A 20,381-nucleotide genomic window follows, 5' to 3' on the forward strand; every position below is an offset into this window, starting at 1 on the left:
GGCTGTTAATTTGAGTTTGAAATCTTACTGACTCCACATTACATATATTCTAATTGATGGACTACTTTTAGATGTTTGGACACGTAAATACAGACAAGCAGTGAGGCACGCAGACAGAAAGGCAGGCAGACAGAAACAGACAGGTACACACACACACACACACACACACACACACAAACCGGGGACACACACATATACACACACAAGCGCGCGCACACACACACACAAATGGACACATTGAAAGGTAGACAGACATAGTTTCACTCACGAAACATTTGGCTGTTAATTTCAGTTTGAAATCTAACTGACTCCACATTACATATATTCTTATTAGTGGATTACTTTTGGAGCTCATTCTGAGCCCTGACACACACACCCACACACACACACAGAAACACACAGAAACACACAGACAGAAAGCTGTTTACAAATTAGTAGCAATAGGGGGAGATAACAGTTCAGACTGGACAGAACAACAGGTAATACAGCAGCAGACATATTGAATTTAACCTGCTCCACTGGTGCTATACTCCAGATCCTCTTTTTACTTTCCTTCGGTTGTTAACTACTCCTGCATTCTTTGTGCTATATAAACCGTTCAACTATCAAAATGTTCAGCTTCTTCAGGAGTTGTATCCTATTACTACTGTTTAGGATGCAGTCCATCTATCATTTACTAATACAAATGATTACTACTTCACATTTTTATGGCATTTTATTACTACTTCCACCTTTTGCATTTTGGCATTTTATAATTTGACTTTCAACAGCATGTTTCAATTTTTTAACTTTTGCAGCTAATGGATTTCAGCTCCTCCAGTTTATAATTTTGGCATCTAATTTTTCAAAGCACTGTACTTCAATAAATGTGAGCTGCTTCCATCAGCAATTCAGGCGTTTTTCAACCATATCATCCCATTCAACATCTAGCTTACAAGTTCTGCTTTTAACCTTCAGCCATTGCTTGAGTTACTTCAGTATTGCTTCATCATCTCAATCCGCTCTCAGCATTCACACACATTTTCAACAGGAAATGCATTTTGTAGTTATTATTGCTGCAGCATTCACACTATTGTTATTCATCTTTATTGTGTTCCATACAGAAACACACATAAATACAGACAAGCAGAGAGGTACACAGACAGAAAGAGAGGCAGACAGACACAAACAGGTACACAGACAGACAGACAGATAGACACACACACACACACACACACACACACACACGCACGCCCACACATGAACCCGAGACACGCAAACACAAAAAACGGACGCATTGACAGGTTGACAGGTACACAGACAGAGGCAGATAGTCAGACAGGAAGACAATCAGACTCAGGCAGATGGAGACGTACATGTAGATAGACACAATTTTATTCAGGAAACATTTGGCTGTCAGTTTGCAAACTAACTGACTCCACATTACATACATTACTCACAATAAGTTAGGGATATTGTGAGAGACTCAGTGGATTTCATACATACGGTGTTTGTTTCACTTCAGAGATTTTTGGGATAGGGAGGCAATTGTATTGGGGTGATAGACACACCTCATTTTGTGTTTACCACGTAAAGTTCTCACTGTGTACAGTGTGCCTTACATATTGGGGCCAATACCAAAAAACTAAAAGACAACCCTTTTCAATGTGGCATCAATTTCAACATTCTGTGGGTATAAAAAGCTGGTATTGTCAGTAAGTCATTCCAAGTTCATCATTCAAACAGCCATGAACACACAACGTCACTTAACGGACGAGCAGCGCCACCTGGCCATAGCGCGCCTTCGGGTCGGTGGCAGGTAGTCAGATCTTGCTCATGAACTTGGTGTGTCTCAAAGTGTCATCAGCACACTTGCATCAAGACACAGAACTACTGGCAGAGTTCGTGGCAGACCCAGGAGTGGAGCCCCACGAGTGACAGACCGCAACGATGACCAGTACCTAAGGACCTATGCACTCAGACATCGTTATGCAACTGCCACACAGCTGCAGGCCCGTTTACGAGATGTGAGGGGTACTAGGGTTTCCAGACAAACCATTCGCAACCGACTCCACCGCTTTGGCTTGAATGCCAGACGACCGTTGCAGGTGACTCCACTGACACCAAGACACCGCCGTGAACGTTTGCAGTGGGCACTAGACCATGTGACCTTGACAATACAGCAGTGGTCTACCGTCCTGTTCACTGATGAGTGTCGGGTCACCTTGCACAGAAATGATGGTCGTCAGCGTTGCTGGAGAAGGCGAGGTGACCGATACGCCGAGGTCAACATGGTCCCCAGGGTTCGCTTTGGTGGAGGAGGTGCAACAGTCTGGGCAGGCATCACCAGTCAGCGCAAAACAGATTTGGTTATTGTAGATGGCTCAGTCACTGCACGTTCTTGACTCAGAGACATCATAGAACCCATCATCATCCCCCAATTCCGCCAGCACACCCCCAACTTTCTGTTCATGGATGATAATGCTCCACCACATCGTGCCAGAATTGTCACAGCTCGACGTCAGGAAGTCGGAGTACCTCATATGGTATTGCCAGCAATGTCCCCTGACCTGAACCCCATAGATTACGTCTAGGACCAGCTGAAGCAGAGACTGGATTATCGTACCCCACCCCCACGTGACCTAGCAGAACGGCGTGTAGCACTTGTGGAAGAGTGGAACGCATTGCCTCAGAACAACATCATGAGGCTAGTGAGGAGCATAAGATGTTGCTGTCATTGCGAAAAATGGTGGAAACACCCACTACTGACATTGTCAATTTTTGTTATTTGGGGCTATCCTTGTTATTGTCTAAATTTTTGGGGTAATAGATATTAAACTAATGAAAATGGTGTTTCTTCTCATTCATTATAAGTAATATCAAAGGGATCTTTTACTTATTTCATTAAAATTCAGACCAAATAGGAAAAGCACTCATGTAAATAACAATATCCCTAACTTATTGTGAGTAGTGTATATTCCAATTGGTGGATTACCTTTGGAGCTCATTGTGATTGGTGAATTGCCTTACCCAATGTTTCCCAGGTGCTACCTTTTTCAGATATAAAGAAAGGTAGGCAGCAAGACAGATGGACAGCATTGTCACTTTACTGACATTTCTGCAATCATTTACACACATCTCAACTGTTTTCACTGGAAAAATGTTTCAGTCCAGTTGTAATCATGAAGCATCCGGCAGTTAATTTCAGTTTGTCATTCTAACTGACACAGAAACACACATAAATACAGACAGAGAGGAGAGAGGCACACAGATAGATAGAAAGGTACACAAAAACAGACACACACAGACTCACGCACACAAACAGATACAGACACACACACACACATTCACACACACGAACCAAAGACACAGACACATGTATACAAACACGCACACACACACACACACACACACACACACACACACACAGAAAGCTGTTTACAAGTGAGTACTCATAGAGGGAGACAAACTGACAACAGTTGCAGTTGCAACGAAACTGTTTGTTACACGTTACATCAACTATTCAGGCCTTTTTCAACCATTTCAGGACGTTTAACCTCCAGCTTTCAAGTTCTGCTTTTAATCTTCAGCTACTTCAGCTATTACGTCAGCTACTTCAGCATTGCTTCAGCAGTTTCTTCAGCTTCTTCAGCAGTTGTTTCAGCTACTTCTGCAATGCTTCAGCTACTTCAACATTGCTTTAGCAATCTCATTCAACTCTCAGCAATCATTGCATTTTCATTATTATTCTTATACTTCTTTTTACGATCTCTCACTATTTCTTCATTCTTTGTTCTACAGAAACCGTTCAACTATCAAAACCTTCAGCTATTTCGGTACATTATTGGATGTATTCAGATCTTTGATATTATGTATACTTTTTGAAATATTAAGCTTTTTATGATTTTTCTTTTGTCATTCAAATGAATGGAGACCATGTTCAAATCCTTGAAATCTTCAGCCTCTTTAAAGATTAACTACTTCAGCATATTTTCAGCTACAGACTTCATTCAGCGTTTAAAATGTTCAGAAGACTTTCAGCTATTGAACTTGTATTCAACTTTTTGATATCTTCAACAGTTTTTGAATGATCACAGTTTTAGTTTCATGCTATTTTCAGATAATTTCTGAGTTTATAATGGGTGTGTATTGCAGAGAATGTTCAGGGCTAGAGTGGATGACATCATCGTTAGTGGGAAAAGCTCTAAAATTTGTCTGAAAAAAATCTGTGTAACTCGTCCTTACAGCCACATATTTCAGTCTTCACAAATAATTTCTTCCTCATTAGTAGACACATTTGCCCTGTTTCATAACAAGTTCCTACATCAGTACAGAAACTAATAGAATTTGAAATGTGACTCTCCAAGTGATGCGAGCACTCCTCAAACTCTCCCATAGACTGCAATACAAATTCAGGAGTTGATTTCAGGAGAAAACCCTAACTGACCCTTCTTCGCAACACGCTCCTATTTCCACAGAGGTGTTTAGGAGAGTCTTGAGGTGCTGACCATGTGATCATTTTGCAGATGTTATGTACCGTTTTGTATTAAATGGCAGGAGTTACACATGCACACACACAAACCGGAGACACACACAAACGGACACAAAGAAAGGAAGACAGACAGACAGGTTGATAGTCAGTTTCATTCAGGAAACATTTGGTTGTTAATTTGAGTTTGAAATCTTACTGACTCCACATAACATATATTCTAATTGGTGGATTCATTTGGAGCACATTGTGATTGGTTGAATATCTTTGGAGCTCATTATGAGCCCTGACGATTGCGATGTTCCTCTAGGCCAGGGGTGTCAAACGTACGGCCCGCGGGCCGGAACCGGGGGTTTAGTCCTGCCCTGGGATAAATTTGCATTATTAAAAAAAAGAATAAACTTCATTTTCTTTAAAATCTGCAGTTCCTATGTTGTTCGCTAGAGGCGTTGTGTTTTAGTCAGTTCAGTCGCTTTACCCGCTCTTTCTCTTGGAACGGGCACCCTCATCAGCGGAATGTCTTTGTCAAAAAAGAGAAAAGTGGACACAGAGTGTCGGATTTTTCAAGAAAAATGGACTTCTTCCTATATGTTCACGGAGGTGAATGGGAAACCCGTGTGCCTGGTGTGCATGCAGCAAGTTTCGGTGCTTAAGGAGTACAATATTCGGCGCCACTATGAAACTCAGCATGGTGAAAAATACAACAGCTTGCACGGAGAACTGAGAAAACAGAAGGTAAATGAAATGTTGGTTGGTCTGAGGAAACAGCAATCTGTTTTCACCCGGAGCCGAGAGGTCAGTGATGCTGCGGTGAAAGCCAGCTACGTAATTGCTAGCCAAATAGCATTAGCATCAAAGCCGTACTCTGAGGGGGAGTTTGTCTAAAACTGCATGCTGAAGGCTGCTGAAATTGTGTGTCCTGAGAAGCGAAAAGCTTTTGCCAATATTAGCTTGACGAGAAATACCGTGGCAGACAGGATTTCGGAACAATCGGCAGATTTGGACAGCCAACTGAAACGCAAAGTGGAGTCATTTTCGGGCATTTTCTGTTGCAATTGATGAAAGTACTGATATTACAGACGTCGCTCAACTGGCCATATTCATTCGTGGAGTTGATGACACTGTGACTGTCACAGAAGAGTTTCTCGAGTTGGTGCCTATGACCGACACCACAACAGCTGAGGACATTTTCCGCTCCGTCGTTGGAGCACTGGACAGGGTCGGGGCGGACTGGTCCCGCGCCGTAAGCCTGGCCACTGATGGTGCGCCGTCAATGATCGGGAAAAAAGCAGGTGTTGTGACCAAGTTCAGAGAGAAAGTACAAGCCGCAAATGGAGGGGGTGATTTTTGGACATTTCATTGCATTTTGCATCAGGAGGCATTATGCTGCAAGTCCTTAAAAATGGATCACGTCATGGAGGTGGTTGTCCGAACTGTTAATTTCATCCGAGCCAGAGGTCTCAATCATCGTCAGTTTGACAGCCTTCTCAGTGACTGTAACATTACCCATGGTCTGCCATACCACACTGGGGTAAGATGGTTAAGCAGAGGTGCTGTGCTGAAGCGCTTCTTTGATCTACGTGGGGAAATCGGACAATTTGTGGAGAAAAAAGGAAAACCTGTTAAGGAATTACAGTGCCCACTTTGGCTGCAGGACCTTGCATTTATGGTTGATATTACAGAGCACTTGAATAATCAGAATGTTGCAGGGACGCAAAAAAATTGTAACACAGTATTATGACAGCATATGTACATTCAAGTTAAAGCTCACGTTATGGGAGACGCAGATAGCAAGCGGAGACCCTGCTCATTTTAATCCTGACGTGAAACAGTACAAAGACAAGATTTCAGGGTTGCTGAGGGAGTTTGAGAAACGATTTCAGGTCTTTAGCGAACTCGAGACAGAATTCGCAGTTTTTCGCTCACCATTCACAGTCAGAGCTTCTGATGTGCCTGTTGACATGCAACTTGAAATAATTGATTTGCAGTGTGATGTAGAATTGAAGGACAAATTTGCCTCTGTGGGCTTGGACACATTTTACAAGTATCTCCTACCACGCTATCCTAAATTGACAGCACTGGCTGCAAAAATGTTGTCCATGTTTGGGACTACCTACCTTTGTGAGCAGGTTTTCTCACTAATGAACATTAATAAAACGAAGCTACGCTCAAAGCTCACACATAAGCACTTAAATGAGATTCTGAAACTGGCTGCTACTCAGGATATGATGCCTGATATTGATGCACTTGTGCAGGCTAAAAGATGTCAAGTTTCAGGGGCAAATACTGAGCAAGACTAAATTCTATGGAATGCTGCTTTGAACGTTGCACTATAAAATAAACAAATGTGAATATTTGCTCTAGTAATTGCTGTGAAAGTCAGTGGTAGTAAGAAACAGATTTACAAGAGAAGAGTATTGTTAAGTAAAATATTATGTCTTATGCATGCCACATATGTTATCTATGTGAGTTTTTTTTGTTTACATTTTATGCATTAACAAGGAAGGGGCCAAATTTACTTCATCAAATGTTTTTTTCAAACAGCTGCCACTTAAGATTTCAAGTGTGTGGCCTCAATTTATGTGTTCAGAATTGCTTCCTAGATGTGGAAAATGGATTTTAAATTCATTCATTTCTAAATTTAGATGGGTTTAGTGTATTTCAACATACAGGGCAGTGTTTTTAAGTTCCACAAAACTGTTTGTTGACTAAATGTTTTAAAACATTGTACAATCACTGTGATCAGTTTTTTTTTTATATATATAATGCACTTAAATAAATGTTAAACTGAGTAAAAGTGTAAAAGGACAATTAATTTAATGTAAAGATTTTTATAATTTATTTCTTCTTTGCACTAATACAAAGAAAAAAAGTGGACTTACGGTTAGTTCTATGTAATTTTGGAATGAGTTTACTGGTCTGGCCCCCTTGAGATCAGATTAAGCTGTATGCGGCCCCCAGACCAAAATGAGTTTGACACCCCTGCTCTAGGCAGTCCACTCCAGTTTGATAACCATAGAGGTTTTACAAAACATTGCTGTGGTAAAAGAGAGAGAGAGAGAGAGAGAGAGAGCCTAGATAAACTCTGAAATAATGAAGCCGAATGAAACACACCACATGCATATTACATAAGGAACATGAGTGAGTGAATGAGAGGATTTGTGTTGAGTGTGTGTGTTAAATGTCAGTCTGTCGTTCTGTAGACTTGAGTTTGTTTCCCATTCATACTATTGACTAAAGTTAGTTCAATCACTTTTTTAAGATCTATTAGCGATGTCTGTATATGTCTTTGTGTCTATGTGTGCATGGGGTGTGACTGAAAAACACCACAAATGCAACTTTTTTTAAAGGCGGAATTACTTGTAGTCAGGAGCTCTACAATAATGAATTAAGACAACACAATCTGTAACAATAGGTCTCTGAATTGTAGTGGAGTGGGAAGTATAAAGTAGCACGATATGGAAATACTGAAGTGAAGTAAGAGTACCACAAAATAATTGTACTTCAGTATACAGTACTAGAGTAAATTAACTTTGTTGCTGTACGGTCATAGGAATCAGTAAAAATGGGTCACATTTTCTGTATTGCTTAAAAGCGTGAAATAGTCTACTACAAGGACCAGAATCCTTTGTGCCCTGACGATTGCGATGTCCCTCTAGGCAGTCCATTCTAGTTGCTACCATACGGTGTGTATAAAACGTTTGCTAAAGTAAAAGAGAGAGAGAGACAGAGAGAGAGCCCGGATAAACTCTGAAATAATGAAGCTCAATGAAACACACCACATGCTAATTATGTAAGGAACTATGACGAATGTTGATGTCAGGAGATTTGTTGGGTGTGAGGGATAGACGACGGTGTTTTATTCAGTAGACTCGAGTTCGTCTCCTGTTCATACCTTTGACGTAGTTAGTTCAATCACTGCTTTTAGGATCTGTTGGCAATGTCAGCGCACACAGACACACACACAGGAAGCTGTTTACAAGTTAGTAGTTATAGAGGGAGATGACAGTTCCATTGGTGTTATACTCGAGATCCTACTTTTACTTTCCTTCAGTTGTTAACTACTCCTGCATATTTTTTACAATGTAAGTGAATGGAGACGATGTTCAAATCCTTCAGACAGACAGATAGGCACAGTTTCATTAAGGAAACATTTGGCTGTTAATTTCAGTTTCTAATCTGACTGACTCCACATTACATATATTCTAATTGGTGAATTACCTTTAGAGCTCTTTGTGATTGGTGGATTACCTTTAACCAGTGTTTTCCAGGTGCTACCTTTTTGAGAGATGAAGAAAGGAAGGCAGCCAGACAGACAGACAGCATTATCACTATGGCAACCAGTGAGTGCAGGGAGGGGGCAGGCATCTGGGTCAAATTACCTGATTAAAGACTCCTCTGATATCTGTGGCGTGTATCAACCACTTTACTGACATTTCTGTCAAATTCCAGTGCAGACTGCTCCAACACTTAATGTGTTGAAATGTGGAGAAAACCAGAACTGACCCTTTGTAACTCTAGCTCCTATTTCCACATTTTTGGCTCTAGAAACACCAAAACCACATTGGTCAGGAGACCGCTGACCGTGTGATAATTTTGCTGATATTATGTACCGTTTTTCATTAAATGGCAGGAGTTTGAGAGGTTATTTTCATCAATTAACAAAATGCAGTGAATGAAATCAATATTTGGTGTGACCACCCTTTGCCTTCAAAACAGCATCAATTCTTCTAGGTACACTTCACACAGTTTTTGAAGGAACTCGGCTGGTAGGTTGTTCCAAACATCTTGGAGAACTAACAACAGATCTTCTGTGGATGTAGGCTTCCTCAAATCCTTCTGTCTCTTCATGTAAGACGGACAGACTCGATGATGTTGAGATCAGGGCTCTGTGGGGGCCATACCATCACTTCCAGGACTTCTTGTTCTTCTTTACGCTGAAGATAGTTCTTAATGACATTGGCTGTATGTTTGGGGTCGTTGTCCTGCTGCAGAATAAATGATGATGGTATTGCATGATGGATAAGTATCTGCCAGTATTTCTCAGCATTGAGGAAACCATTAATCCTGACCAAATCTCCAACTCCATTTGCAGAAATGCAGCCCCAAACTTACAAGGAACCTCCACCATGCTTTACTGTTGCCTGCAGACACTCATTATTGTACCTCTCTCCAGCCCTTTGGTGAACACACTGCCTTCTGCTACAGCCAAATATTTCAAATTTTGAATCATCAGTCTAGAGCACCTGCTGCCATTTTTCTGCACCCCAGTTCCTATGTTTTCGTGCATAATTGAGTCACTTGGCCTTGTTTCCATGTCGGAGGTATGGCTTTTTGGCTGCAACTCTTCCATGAATACTACTTCTGGCCAGACTTCTCTGGACAGTAGACGGGTGTACTTGGGTCCCACTGGTTTCTGCCAGTTCTGAGCCGATGACACTGCTGCACATCTTCTGTTTTCGAAGGGAAATGAGCTTGAAGTGTTTTTCATCTGCTGCACTAAGTTTCCTTGGCCGACCACTGCGTCGACGATCCTCAACGTTGGCCGTTTCTTTGTGCTTCTTCAAAAGAGCTTGAACAGCACATCTTGGAACCTCAGTCTGCTTTGAAATCTTTGTCTGGAAGAGACCTTGCTGATGCTGTATGTTGTTGCTGTGCTCAGTCTTGCCATGGTGTATGACCTGTGACATGAAACTGTCTTCCACAACCTCACCTTGGTAGCAGAGTTTGGCTGTTCCTCACCCAATTTTAAGCCTCCTACACAGCTGTTTCTGTTTCAGTTAAGGACTGTGTTTCAACCTACATATGAAATTGATGATCATTAGCACCTGTTTGGTATAATTGGTTGATCATACACCTGACTACAATCCTACAAAATCCCTGACTTTGTGCAAGTGTACCTATAAGAATTGATGCTGGTTTGAAGGCAAAGGGTAGTAACACCAAATATTGATTAGATTTTGATTTTTATTTTGTTCGCTCACTTTGCATTTTGTAAATTGATAAAAAATAAACAATTATTATTTATATTTTTGAAAGCATTCTTAGTTTACAGCATTTTTTCACACCTGGCTAAAACTTTTGCACAGTACTGTATATATACTGTATATTGACAGAAACACACAAACACCATTTTCATGATTTGGATTAACCTTCAAAATAAAAGTCTCAACATGGTAAGAGGGAGTTATTGTTTCTGTTGAACAAAACCTTATGCAATTTATACTGCCAAACACAGAAGCACAGACACTTTCAACATAAGAGTCTCAAAAAGGTAAGAGGTAGGTAATGAAAGTTCAATCTTAGAAGCTATCGTCTATATGGGGATATAGTGATATACCTTTATTGCAGATATCTCTTTCTCAGATTAAATCGAAGGCAACTGGACTTGTATTTGTCTGTGGAAACAAATACAAATACAAGTCCAGTTGCCTTTGATTTAATCTGAGAAAGAGATAACTATGACCTGGACGAATGAGAACTTGCACAGATTTATTGCAGATGAATATATGTTAGGGCATGTACATGTGTGCATACATGTCTTGCTATGGTTGTGGAGACAAATTTGGGTTTGAAACCATCAGTGTGAGGTTATTTTGGCCAGTTGTGGTAGCTTCAAAATGCTTTTTGAGGGACACTTGCAGTGACTGAGGTCATTGTCAGGATAAGTCTCTACGACATGAATGAAACTAAAGTAACGTCCTTTGTACAGATTGAAATGTGAGGAGTGACGTACACACACCAAGCAGCAGGCAAATTCGAAAATTCTTCAGGAATTTTTCAAGTTTATATTTTTAAAGGTGTTAATTTTGCTTTGAGCTAAATGCTAAAATCATTATGCTAACATGCTCACTATTGCAAAGCTGACATACTGATGTCTAAAATGTAAAATTTTCATCATGTTCACCGTCTTAGTGTGGCATTTTAGCAGGCTAACCATTTGCTAATTAGCACTAAACACAAAGTACAGCTGAAGCTGATGGGATTGTCATTAGTTTCACACGTATTTGGTCCTAAAGCAAAGCACTGGACACGTTGGAATTTTGACCTAATGATGCCACTAGATGAAAAGTCAGCAGATCAACAGTTTTTCCAGTTCATTCAGAGGGGAACATGAAGGTGTCTATCTTTTGACTTTTCTTATACAGCCATGATGATTGTTCAGAGTGAATTGCCCTGATGGATGCCATTAAATATGATACAGATATCCATATCCCCATTGGGATTAATTGTAACTGGTTATTTTGTAACTTTTCATCTACCATCATCAGAGAATATGTCCTTTGTCCCATATCTGGGTTTATGACCAGATACCTTCAAAACTATTGACATTTCCAGCCTCAGATGTACTTTGTGTTCATTGCTACTGAGCAAATGTTAGTTTGCTACGATGCTAAACTAAATTTGGGACTATGGTAATCATTACCTGCTAAACATTGGCATGTTTATATTATCACAGTGACCATGTTAGTATGCTGATGTTAGCATTTAGTCAAAACACCACGTTGCCTAAGTGCAGCACAGCGGTGCTAGCAAGGCAGGCGCTATTTTAACAGTCCAGAGCGCGTGGCACAAGTGCGTTTATGGTGTGCCCATGTCACTTGCACTAATTTAATGGCGGATAAACTGTCACTGCTCTAGGCTCATGGTTCAAAATGGTCATACTTAGTCTCTTAATTATTCATGGGAGTATTTTATTGCAATAAACCAATCACAGTGGCACCATTTGTGGTCAGTTGATTATATATTGTGACTGAGCTGAGTGAATCAACACGCTACACACAGCTCTACAAAGAAATAACGAGACAATTCACAATGATAGAAATATTTTATGTTACATTATGTGAAGTGTAAAAACATTTTTGGTTCATTATGAAATTGCTGTGGACAATATGTCACAATCCTTCAACCTTCTGAGGCTGTGCTGTAATATTAACCTGACAAACATTTGAAGCACATTTTCAGCTCACTCTGCTTTTGCATAACAGGTAGAGTGTATGTGTGTCATGCACTTATATAGGTGCATATTACTCTCTTGATAATATACCTTAATCAACAGTGAAATACTGTGCTACTGACTTAAGACCAGGTTTTTGTTTGCCAGCAATGCGCCTGACCACACCTCATTTTAACAACGTGGGCGCTGGACGGGAAAATGTCAGCTTTGGTTTGAAAGTAGCACTTGTGTTTCAGTTTGCAGCATTAACAATACTGCTATATGTGTTCAGTTGAAAGTTTAAGATTAAGGCAAAGAATTTATTGTGAAAATCTTTTTCTCCGAAATACAAAATCATTTGTGAATTTCAAGTAGCATTTGTTCTAGAGATGCACCGAATGGAATTTTCTTGGCCAATTCCGATTTTTTTTTTTTTTTTTTTTTTTTTTTTTTTTTTTAAGTCTAAGCTGCCAGTTCGGATTTTGACTGATTCTGATTTTCTTTCTAAGATCTACAATTGACAGCTACACAAACATTTTGTAACTTTTTTTTAATGGACAATTAATTGTTGATGTTCAAAATAAAACATTGACTAGGTGAAGAACTCTCTCTCTTGCTCTCAACGAGGGTAAATTTAGATCATGTGACTGCTTTCTGGTTACAAGTCTCAACTTTTTGGACTGCTCGTCGATGAAGGATGATTATTATTATTGATTGCCAGCCATCAAGCACAGGTGAGGTCAGTGGTGTGGGACTAGTTTTAGCTGCTTTGTTTTTGGCTTCTTGAAATTGGACATGTTCAATAGGCTGATGTTGTTTAAGTTCTGATTAAGTTGTTCCGCATGTTCTTGGCTTACTTTGGCCTTACAGGCATAACACATTGCAAGCTTTGTGTCTTCTTCATGCTGACAGCATGTTGTTATTTATGTTGTTTTACCAAACTGGAAATCTAAGAGGGCCAGTCACTGATCATAGTCTAACATGCCGAAAACCAGGCTTTTCCGATCGCCAGCTGATCGAGTGGTGCATCTATAATTTGGTGATATTGTCATTTTGTCAATGAATTAGCTGGTCATCCATTCTCATTCTCCTAGAATCCATTATTAATTGGTATCAGGTGGTTATTATGTCAGCTTTTATGGGCTGTGTGGAGCTTAGCTTGTAAAACACCTTCACTAAAACCTGAATCCTAAGCCAGTACCTCTCATCTCTCCTCAAAAGTGACCTCTGTGTAGAGGCTGCTGCTCCATCTGTCAACATGAGTAAGGGAATACAAGAGTAAAAGTCACAAGAGTTAATGTTGCGTTCAGTCTTCTGCCGTGCGTGTTAAGAGTTATTAATGGAGTGTGTGTTGCTAATTGCACTGCTCAAGTTCCTGTTACATGACTTTGGCCTTGGTGAACATGTCGTTACAAGTCTAGCTATGACTGATATATAGTAGTAGAGCCCAGTGCAAGGTTCACTCATGACACAATGCTCAACTCCTGCACATCATAGGAAGTGTTAACATTGAACTTACACTGACTGCAAAACTGGTTCAGAGGTTCACCTCATCCATTATAACTGTGTATATTATAACATTTATTAGGCTTTTTTTTTTTTATAGCCGCCAAGGGTCAGAGTTTATACTCTAAATTTGACCCTTCCCACTACTTTTATATCCTTTTTACCGTGAGCTAATTAAATCAAAGTTTTACAAAAAACGATAGGGGTCTCTATTTCTCCACTACTGTTTGGCAACTCAAGAAAACGTAAGTTAGCTATAGAAAGGTGAAGTGAAAGCAGAGTTTCAAAGTTCTGTTCCAGAATTGAGAAAACTTCATTTAAAGGCATATTTACATTAATAATGTAATAATTAATAATGTATAATAATTTAAATGAAAAAAAAGAATACAGCCCTCAGACACACACTTGCTCAACACTATATTCACTTGATTTGTCTAGACAGCAATAGTCAATTTAAAAAGAAACATTTAATTCATTTATTTAATATTTCTGCTTGTAACTATCTTCAACAAACACTATTTCACCATTTCCTACAAAACTTAAGACTGACTGTAGGCTAATGACGGAATCTTCATTGTTCTGGAAAATGTTTAATTTGCTTTCTTTCCAAGAACAAGACTGTCTGTGTGTTTAGCACTTAGCATAAAGACTAGAAGTAACGGGAAACAGCCTGTCCCAGAGTAACCCTCACCTACACACACTTCTGAAGATCAATATTTAATATGTCACTTTGCATTCGTTTGATCTGTACACAGCCAGAAATGTAAAAACCTGATAACCTCACTGTGAAGACACACAGTCGCTGCAGCCAGCTGCCAAGAAATAGTTCTGGCACAGAACCCTTCCTAAAACCACATATTATTGCCACATTCTCTGTCGATTAAGGAAGTGATAGACAACATGTTAATTAACGAGCTTTCGAGGTGTAAACCTGCATTATCAACTTTGAACAGAACCACGTCTTTATGCTTAGCTAGGGTAACCAGGTCAAGACTGGGCTCTGTAACATACAGACATGAGAATCATGTATATTATTCAACTCACTCTGCGAAGAAAGCAAATACGTAACTCAGATATGAATTCAACTTTTCTTCTGTGAGAAGAATGATTTCTTTCTTCTCTGGTTTTAAAAGAAGGAAATCTACTTGTACGGTAGATAAATTCCACTTTTCGAATATTTGATTGTGTGTGTGTGTACGTGTGTGTGTGTACGTGTGTGTGTGTACGTGTGTGTGTGTACACGTGTGTGTGTGCGTGTGTGTGTGTACGTGTGTACGTGTCTACTAATGGGTTGAAACGGTCTTGTCCTTGCTATGATTTGTCTCTTCTCTCTGACTGCAGCTCTGTGAGTCTCTGGAGGAACTGTTGAATGTGAATGGGGAGCTGCGGAGTGAAGGCCAGGCCATGTGGACTCTGCTGGGGGGCATCCTGGGCCAGGTAAGACCACAATCTCTGCCACTTCACACCTTCTCCTGTTTCCTCCAACCACTATGCTCTTCATGCACAGATTACTTGTTGTGAAAGTTGTAGTTTTCCTTTTTTAGCTTCTTTAGCAATGATGTGTGATGGAGAACTTTCCAAATTGCAAGTAGCAAGCGAGATGGCCTGTAATAACCCTGCTGCAGAGTCCTACATCAGTCAACTTTTGCAAATCTGCTTGGTACCAGAACCAAACTTAGCTGCAATTATCTCTAAATCAAGTCTGGACTGACCTGACCATTCATACTAGTTCCTTGAGCCCTACCTGTAACATTAAACACAGAGGCTACACAGTCACTGACTTTAATACTCACCAGATTGCATTGAAGCAGGGCTTGTATGATGGCCGGTCTGAAGTTATGTGATGTACTGTCACAACACTCGCTCAGTCAGCTCCCACTTGTCGTCTATGTGAAGTCACACAAAGATAACCAATTATAAGGTAATCATGTGTCCACATATTCAAAGTGATTGTCTGTTGCTTTCACTCAGCTACATTCTCAGTTCTGGAATGATGAGTTGAGGGGTGAGAGGTTGTGTCTGAGGCATTCACAATGAAAAAGTCATGGTGGCTAATTAGGGGCTGATTTAAAAAATAAATAAATAAATAAATAAAATAAAACAATAAAAAATTGGGCCTATAATTTATTGTGTTTTCTGTTTTCTTTTTTGTTGCCCACCCACATTTAGTTCATTTTTACCTGTGAATTAATATGAACATACATTTTATGCTTTACAAATTATTTTTGTGGGTTCCATGTGAGGAGCAGAGCAGGACTCTGCTGTTTATGGAAATCCTTTTATTTTGCAACTGATTGACCTTTTCCATGAAGTCAGACCTCACTGTCAAGGTATGAGCTGTCTCCCACTTCTCGATATAGTAGTAGTACAACTGAAACAGTCAACTCAAATAGTATTCGAGAACAAACCTAAATCTAAAATATCCAGTCACATCTCCCGTCTCCACAGTTTAAAAAAGATGATGGAACTAAGGTCAGAGTGTCGTGTACTCCCACAACCAACCTGTCGTTTAACAGGAAGTGGACCTCAGAGAGAAAATAATAGCCAGTTCATCTGCAGACAAACCATTTATGAAAAGGTATTTTACCTTCTAGATCAGGGGTCTCAAATGACTGACTCACAGGTACTTTGTTTGTTCGTTTGTTTGTTTGTTTTTCTCCATTTTGATTATTTCCGGTGTTTTTAATATAGTATGTTTAACTACTGCTCATTTTAGAAAGGTCATCGCCTGTTTATATTAAATGGATAATGAATCGCGGTGTTAGCAACATGGCTACTGTCCAAAGCAAGAAACAACATGACTCCCAGTTTGAACTGGAAACCCTGATCTCAGTGTTGTGATAAAGGAATAGTCTAACCTGGTTGTATTAATAAGTTGGCAGGTTTTGTTACTTACTGATCTAGGAGACATAAGTTTTGAACCCTCTCACATCCCTGAGCTCTATCCATAGTTGGACTGACCAGAGAAACTACCTGGACAAAGCCCTGTAATCGGTGCATTTGTTAAAAAAACAAAAAAAAAAAATCATTAAATCAGTCCCAGCAGACAAGTCCAGGGCTGAATTTCTGTCTCAGTCCAACCATGACTCTCTCTTTCATTTAAATGCCCTTCTGAGGTTCACTCTTTTTTACCTTGGTTTCTGTCACTCTTCCCCTTTGCCTCTTCCTACAGCAACCTCTTTTTCTTGCCGCATCAGTTACTGCTAATTTCTAACACCTGGATAAAGCTGCTGATATGTAGCTGGGAAACCAAAAGCACTATCCTCTTTCTGTGCAGTGACATAAATCAAGTCTTCAATTTTTGCAAAATTTCGTGTCTGGTGTCAGAAAAAATTGCAGAGTGAAAGTGAAGCTTATAGGGAAGCAATCTCAATGCTGATGGTGTCATTATTCTACAGCCATTGCATTATGCAATCATTTACTTTATTTACTTCATGATGATAAGTTAAAATTAACAGTTGTATATTGTGTCTTTAATATTTTAGCAAGGATGGGAAATCCATCCATCCATTATCTATACCACTTATCCTTATAGGGCTTCAGGGGGGCTGGAGCCAATCCCAGCTGACATTGGGTGAGGGCGGTGATGTACCCCTGGACAGGTCACCAGTCCGTCACAGGGCCGACACACAGATACATACAACCAACCACGCTCACATTCACACCTATGGGCACTTTAGAGTCACCAATTAACCTATTGTGCATGTTTTTGGACTGTGGGAGGAAGCCGGAGTACCCGGAGAGAACCCACGCAGGCACAGAGAGAAAGGCCCCATGCCTGCATTTTGAACCCAGAACCTTCTTGGTGTGAGGTGACAGCGCTAACCACTGCATCACCGTAGGACAGAAAAGTTGAGTGTAAAAATTGGCTATTGATTTAACATTTAACTAAATACAAATGTTCAACGTGTTGATACCTGACCCTAAAATCTTTCTTTCTAATCCTGAAAAAAAATATTTACCTTGAGGACATCTACAACAACAACAACACACACTGTATCACTTTATCTCTTTTCATAGTAAAATTTTCTACTTCCTGTAAAAAGTGTTTATAACTTAACAAACTCACTGTCTTTGAAAAACTATATACATGCAAAATTAGCATGCATTCCCAGTACTGAATTAAAGCCTTATGACCTCACTTTGTAAATAAACACAGAACATAAATATAACTTAACATTAACTCAATGCAAGTCTAACATACTGTATGACAGGTAATTTTAGTTGTTAATACAAAACCCACAGCCCTTCACTGAGTGACTTAAGTAACTGGAGAGCTGAAGCCCCCTTTTTGGTGAGGCATTTTTTCAGTTACTGACTTTGGTGACTTAAGTGCGTCAGCCAGCGAGTGATTGTTCTCTAACACAGATTATTGGTGTATCATGTTCAACATCACCAGTGGTGAGCTCAGAGAAGAGTGTATCCTCTTGACTCTGTTTGACTGCAAAACTACTGTGTCCAAGGTCAAGAATGAAGTTGGATCCTCAAGCAGTAGAATGATGATGAGGAGGAGGTTGCTGTCAGAGCTGTGTGGTCGCCTGACTAATGAGAACACAATCTTTTTTGTAGCCGTGTTCTAATGCAATGTAATACAATATATTATATTGTATATTTACAGGTGTAGGACTGTCCATAATATTCTTAGTCAACATTTTTTTGTCACTTATAAAACATTCACCTGTGTATTCACCTCAGACAGTAGAGAATGCAACAAACTCTGACCTTCTATGGGAAATTATTCAAGACTGTCGTGCCTCCTTTAGGTTTTCGTGTATAAATGTAGCAGCTAATTCCCTAAAAAGCCTTATTAAAAGAACAGTTGTTGAGAGTATGAGCCATGTAGATAAATGGTCAAATGATGTTAATATGGTGGCGTGGCAGCAGAATGGACAGGAATGAGAAGGAGACTGGCAGTGAATCTGCAATGACCACCATAAATCACCTAATTATGAACATGCACGCTTTAAGTGGCAACATCAGTCACAGCACCACATGCTTTTGTGCCATCTATCTGCCATATTTTCATCTTCTAGTTGTCATCCTGCCTGTGCATTTGCAGAAATTATTGATGTCCCCAACTAAGACGCTCATCCCTCTTCCAGTACACAGTCAGTGTTTTTGTTCCTGATGCTCTAGAAGTTAAGCTCTCCTGGCAACTTAACAAAAAAAGAGTCAGAAGATATTGTCCAGCAGCCTCTATAAAACACTTTGAGGCTCAAACAGATACCAGGGGAGAGATATTATAATAGGCAATTTAGTAATAAGCTTTAGAATCGATCAACAGAAGAATAATTATGAAATAGACCTTTAAGCAGATATACTGTTCAGCCATCTGATGGTGAACTGAAGGCACCCTGGGGGCACTGAGGAGCCAAAAGGCCAAGACCATCACTGACTGAGGCTTAAGTCAGGACATTTGTTTGTGTGGTTGCCTCCTACGTACAGCATTTGCTCTAGTCTTGGAGAGATCTCCGTTTCATTATCTTTGGCGACACCTGTGGTGACACGTGTTAATTGCCACACTTAGGAATTCCGTCGCCTGGGAGTTCTAGTTTAATTTATCCAAAAAGAACATCAGAAAACAGCGAAGAATGCCTTCCATAATGTCCCAGAGCCCATGATGACATCTTCAAACACAGGCATTCCATTTATAATGATAGGAAATTTAGAGTCATTTTAACATGTTGAAATCTGAAAATACCACATGCTTTGCACCTTGAAAAATGCCTAAAACATTGATCAAAATGGTTGATGGTTATTCTGTCGATTATCAGGCTGTTTTTTTCTCTATTTAGTTGTAAATTTTTGAGCTGTCAGTTGTTTCAAAGAAAAGGCTGATATTTGTTGGAGACTTCAAATGTTGCAAATGTGCTCTTTATAGTAAAACAACAACAACAGGACTTCCTTCAGTGTTAGTAAACCATTTCTCAGATAAAGGTAGACACTGAGCAAATGCCACTGTTTTTTTAGTTTTAGAAATTCCTCTTGAAACAATGTCACATGATTACAAGAATAAAATATAAAATTTCTGTCTACATTGAAACATAATGATTGAGACATTCAGTTGAAAACACATTTTTTTTATTGACTGTCAACAGAGGAGCTAGTTGCTCTGGGCACAAAAACAGTCAAACTAATTGAGACCAAAGACTGTAGAAGGCAAATCCTAGACAAAACAAGAATGAGACAAATCAAGGTCAAAACACACCTGAGACTAAGAAAAGTCTGAGATAATAGATTGTTTGCGTACATACTTTGTCTTTTTAATAATGGCTGCCGTTATTGCTGCTAGCCACATGCGTCCTCAGAAGGCAGTGGAGAGATTTTTGTACCGTAGAATTTGATGTTAGATCTGAGAGCTTGAGATAGAAGAGCCTCTAGGACCCAGTAGTTATGAAGGAGCCTTCTTCTTTGTTCACAAGTGTCTTCAAGTGATATTTTGTGCCACAGCTTAGTGATTCATGATTTTTA

The 20,381-nt window shown here is 39.8% G+C and overlaps 1 protein-coding gene across 3 annotated transcripts in view; it reads left to right on the top strand.

Moving 5' to 3' along the window:
* Positions 1-20,381, top strand: part of phf14 (PHD finger protein 14) — a 139,459-nt gene that overhangs the window by 44,974 nt on the left and 74,104 nt on the right. For all 3 annotated transcript variants that reach the window (XM_023424915.2, XM_087178945.1, XM_023424918.2), the window contains exon 11: positions 15,252-15,347. In XM_023424915.2, the coding sequence (XP_023280683.1) occupies positions 15,252-15,347 (96 nt within the window). The remainder of the gene's footprint in view (positions 1-15,251; positions 15,348-20,381) is intronic.

The sequence above is a fragment of the Seriola lalandi genome, unplaced genomic scaffold (genome assembly GCF_002814215.2).
Source record: "Seriola lalandi dorsalis isolate HSWRI2012SDOR001 ecotype SW California unplaced genomic scaffold, Sedor1 jcf7180002054760, whole genome shotgun sequence".
Classification (NCBI taxonomy): Eukaryota; Metazoa; Chordata; class Actinopteri; order Carangiformes; family Carangidae; genus Seriola; species Seriola lalandi.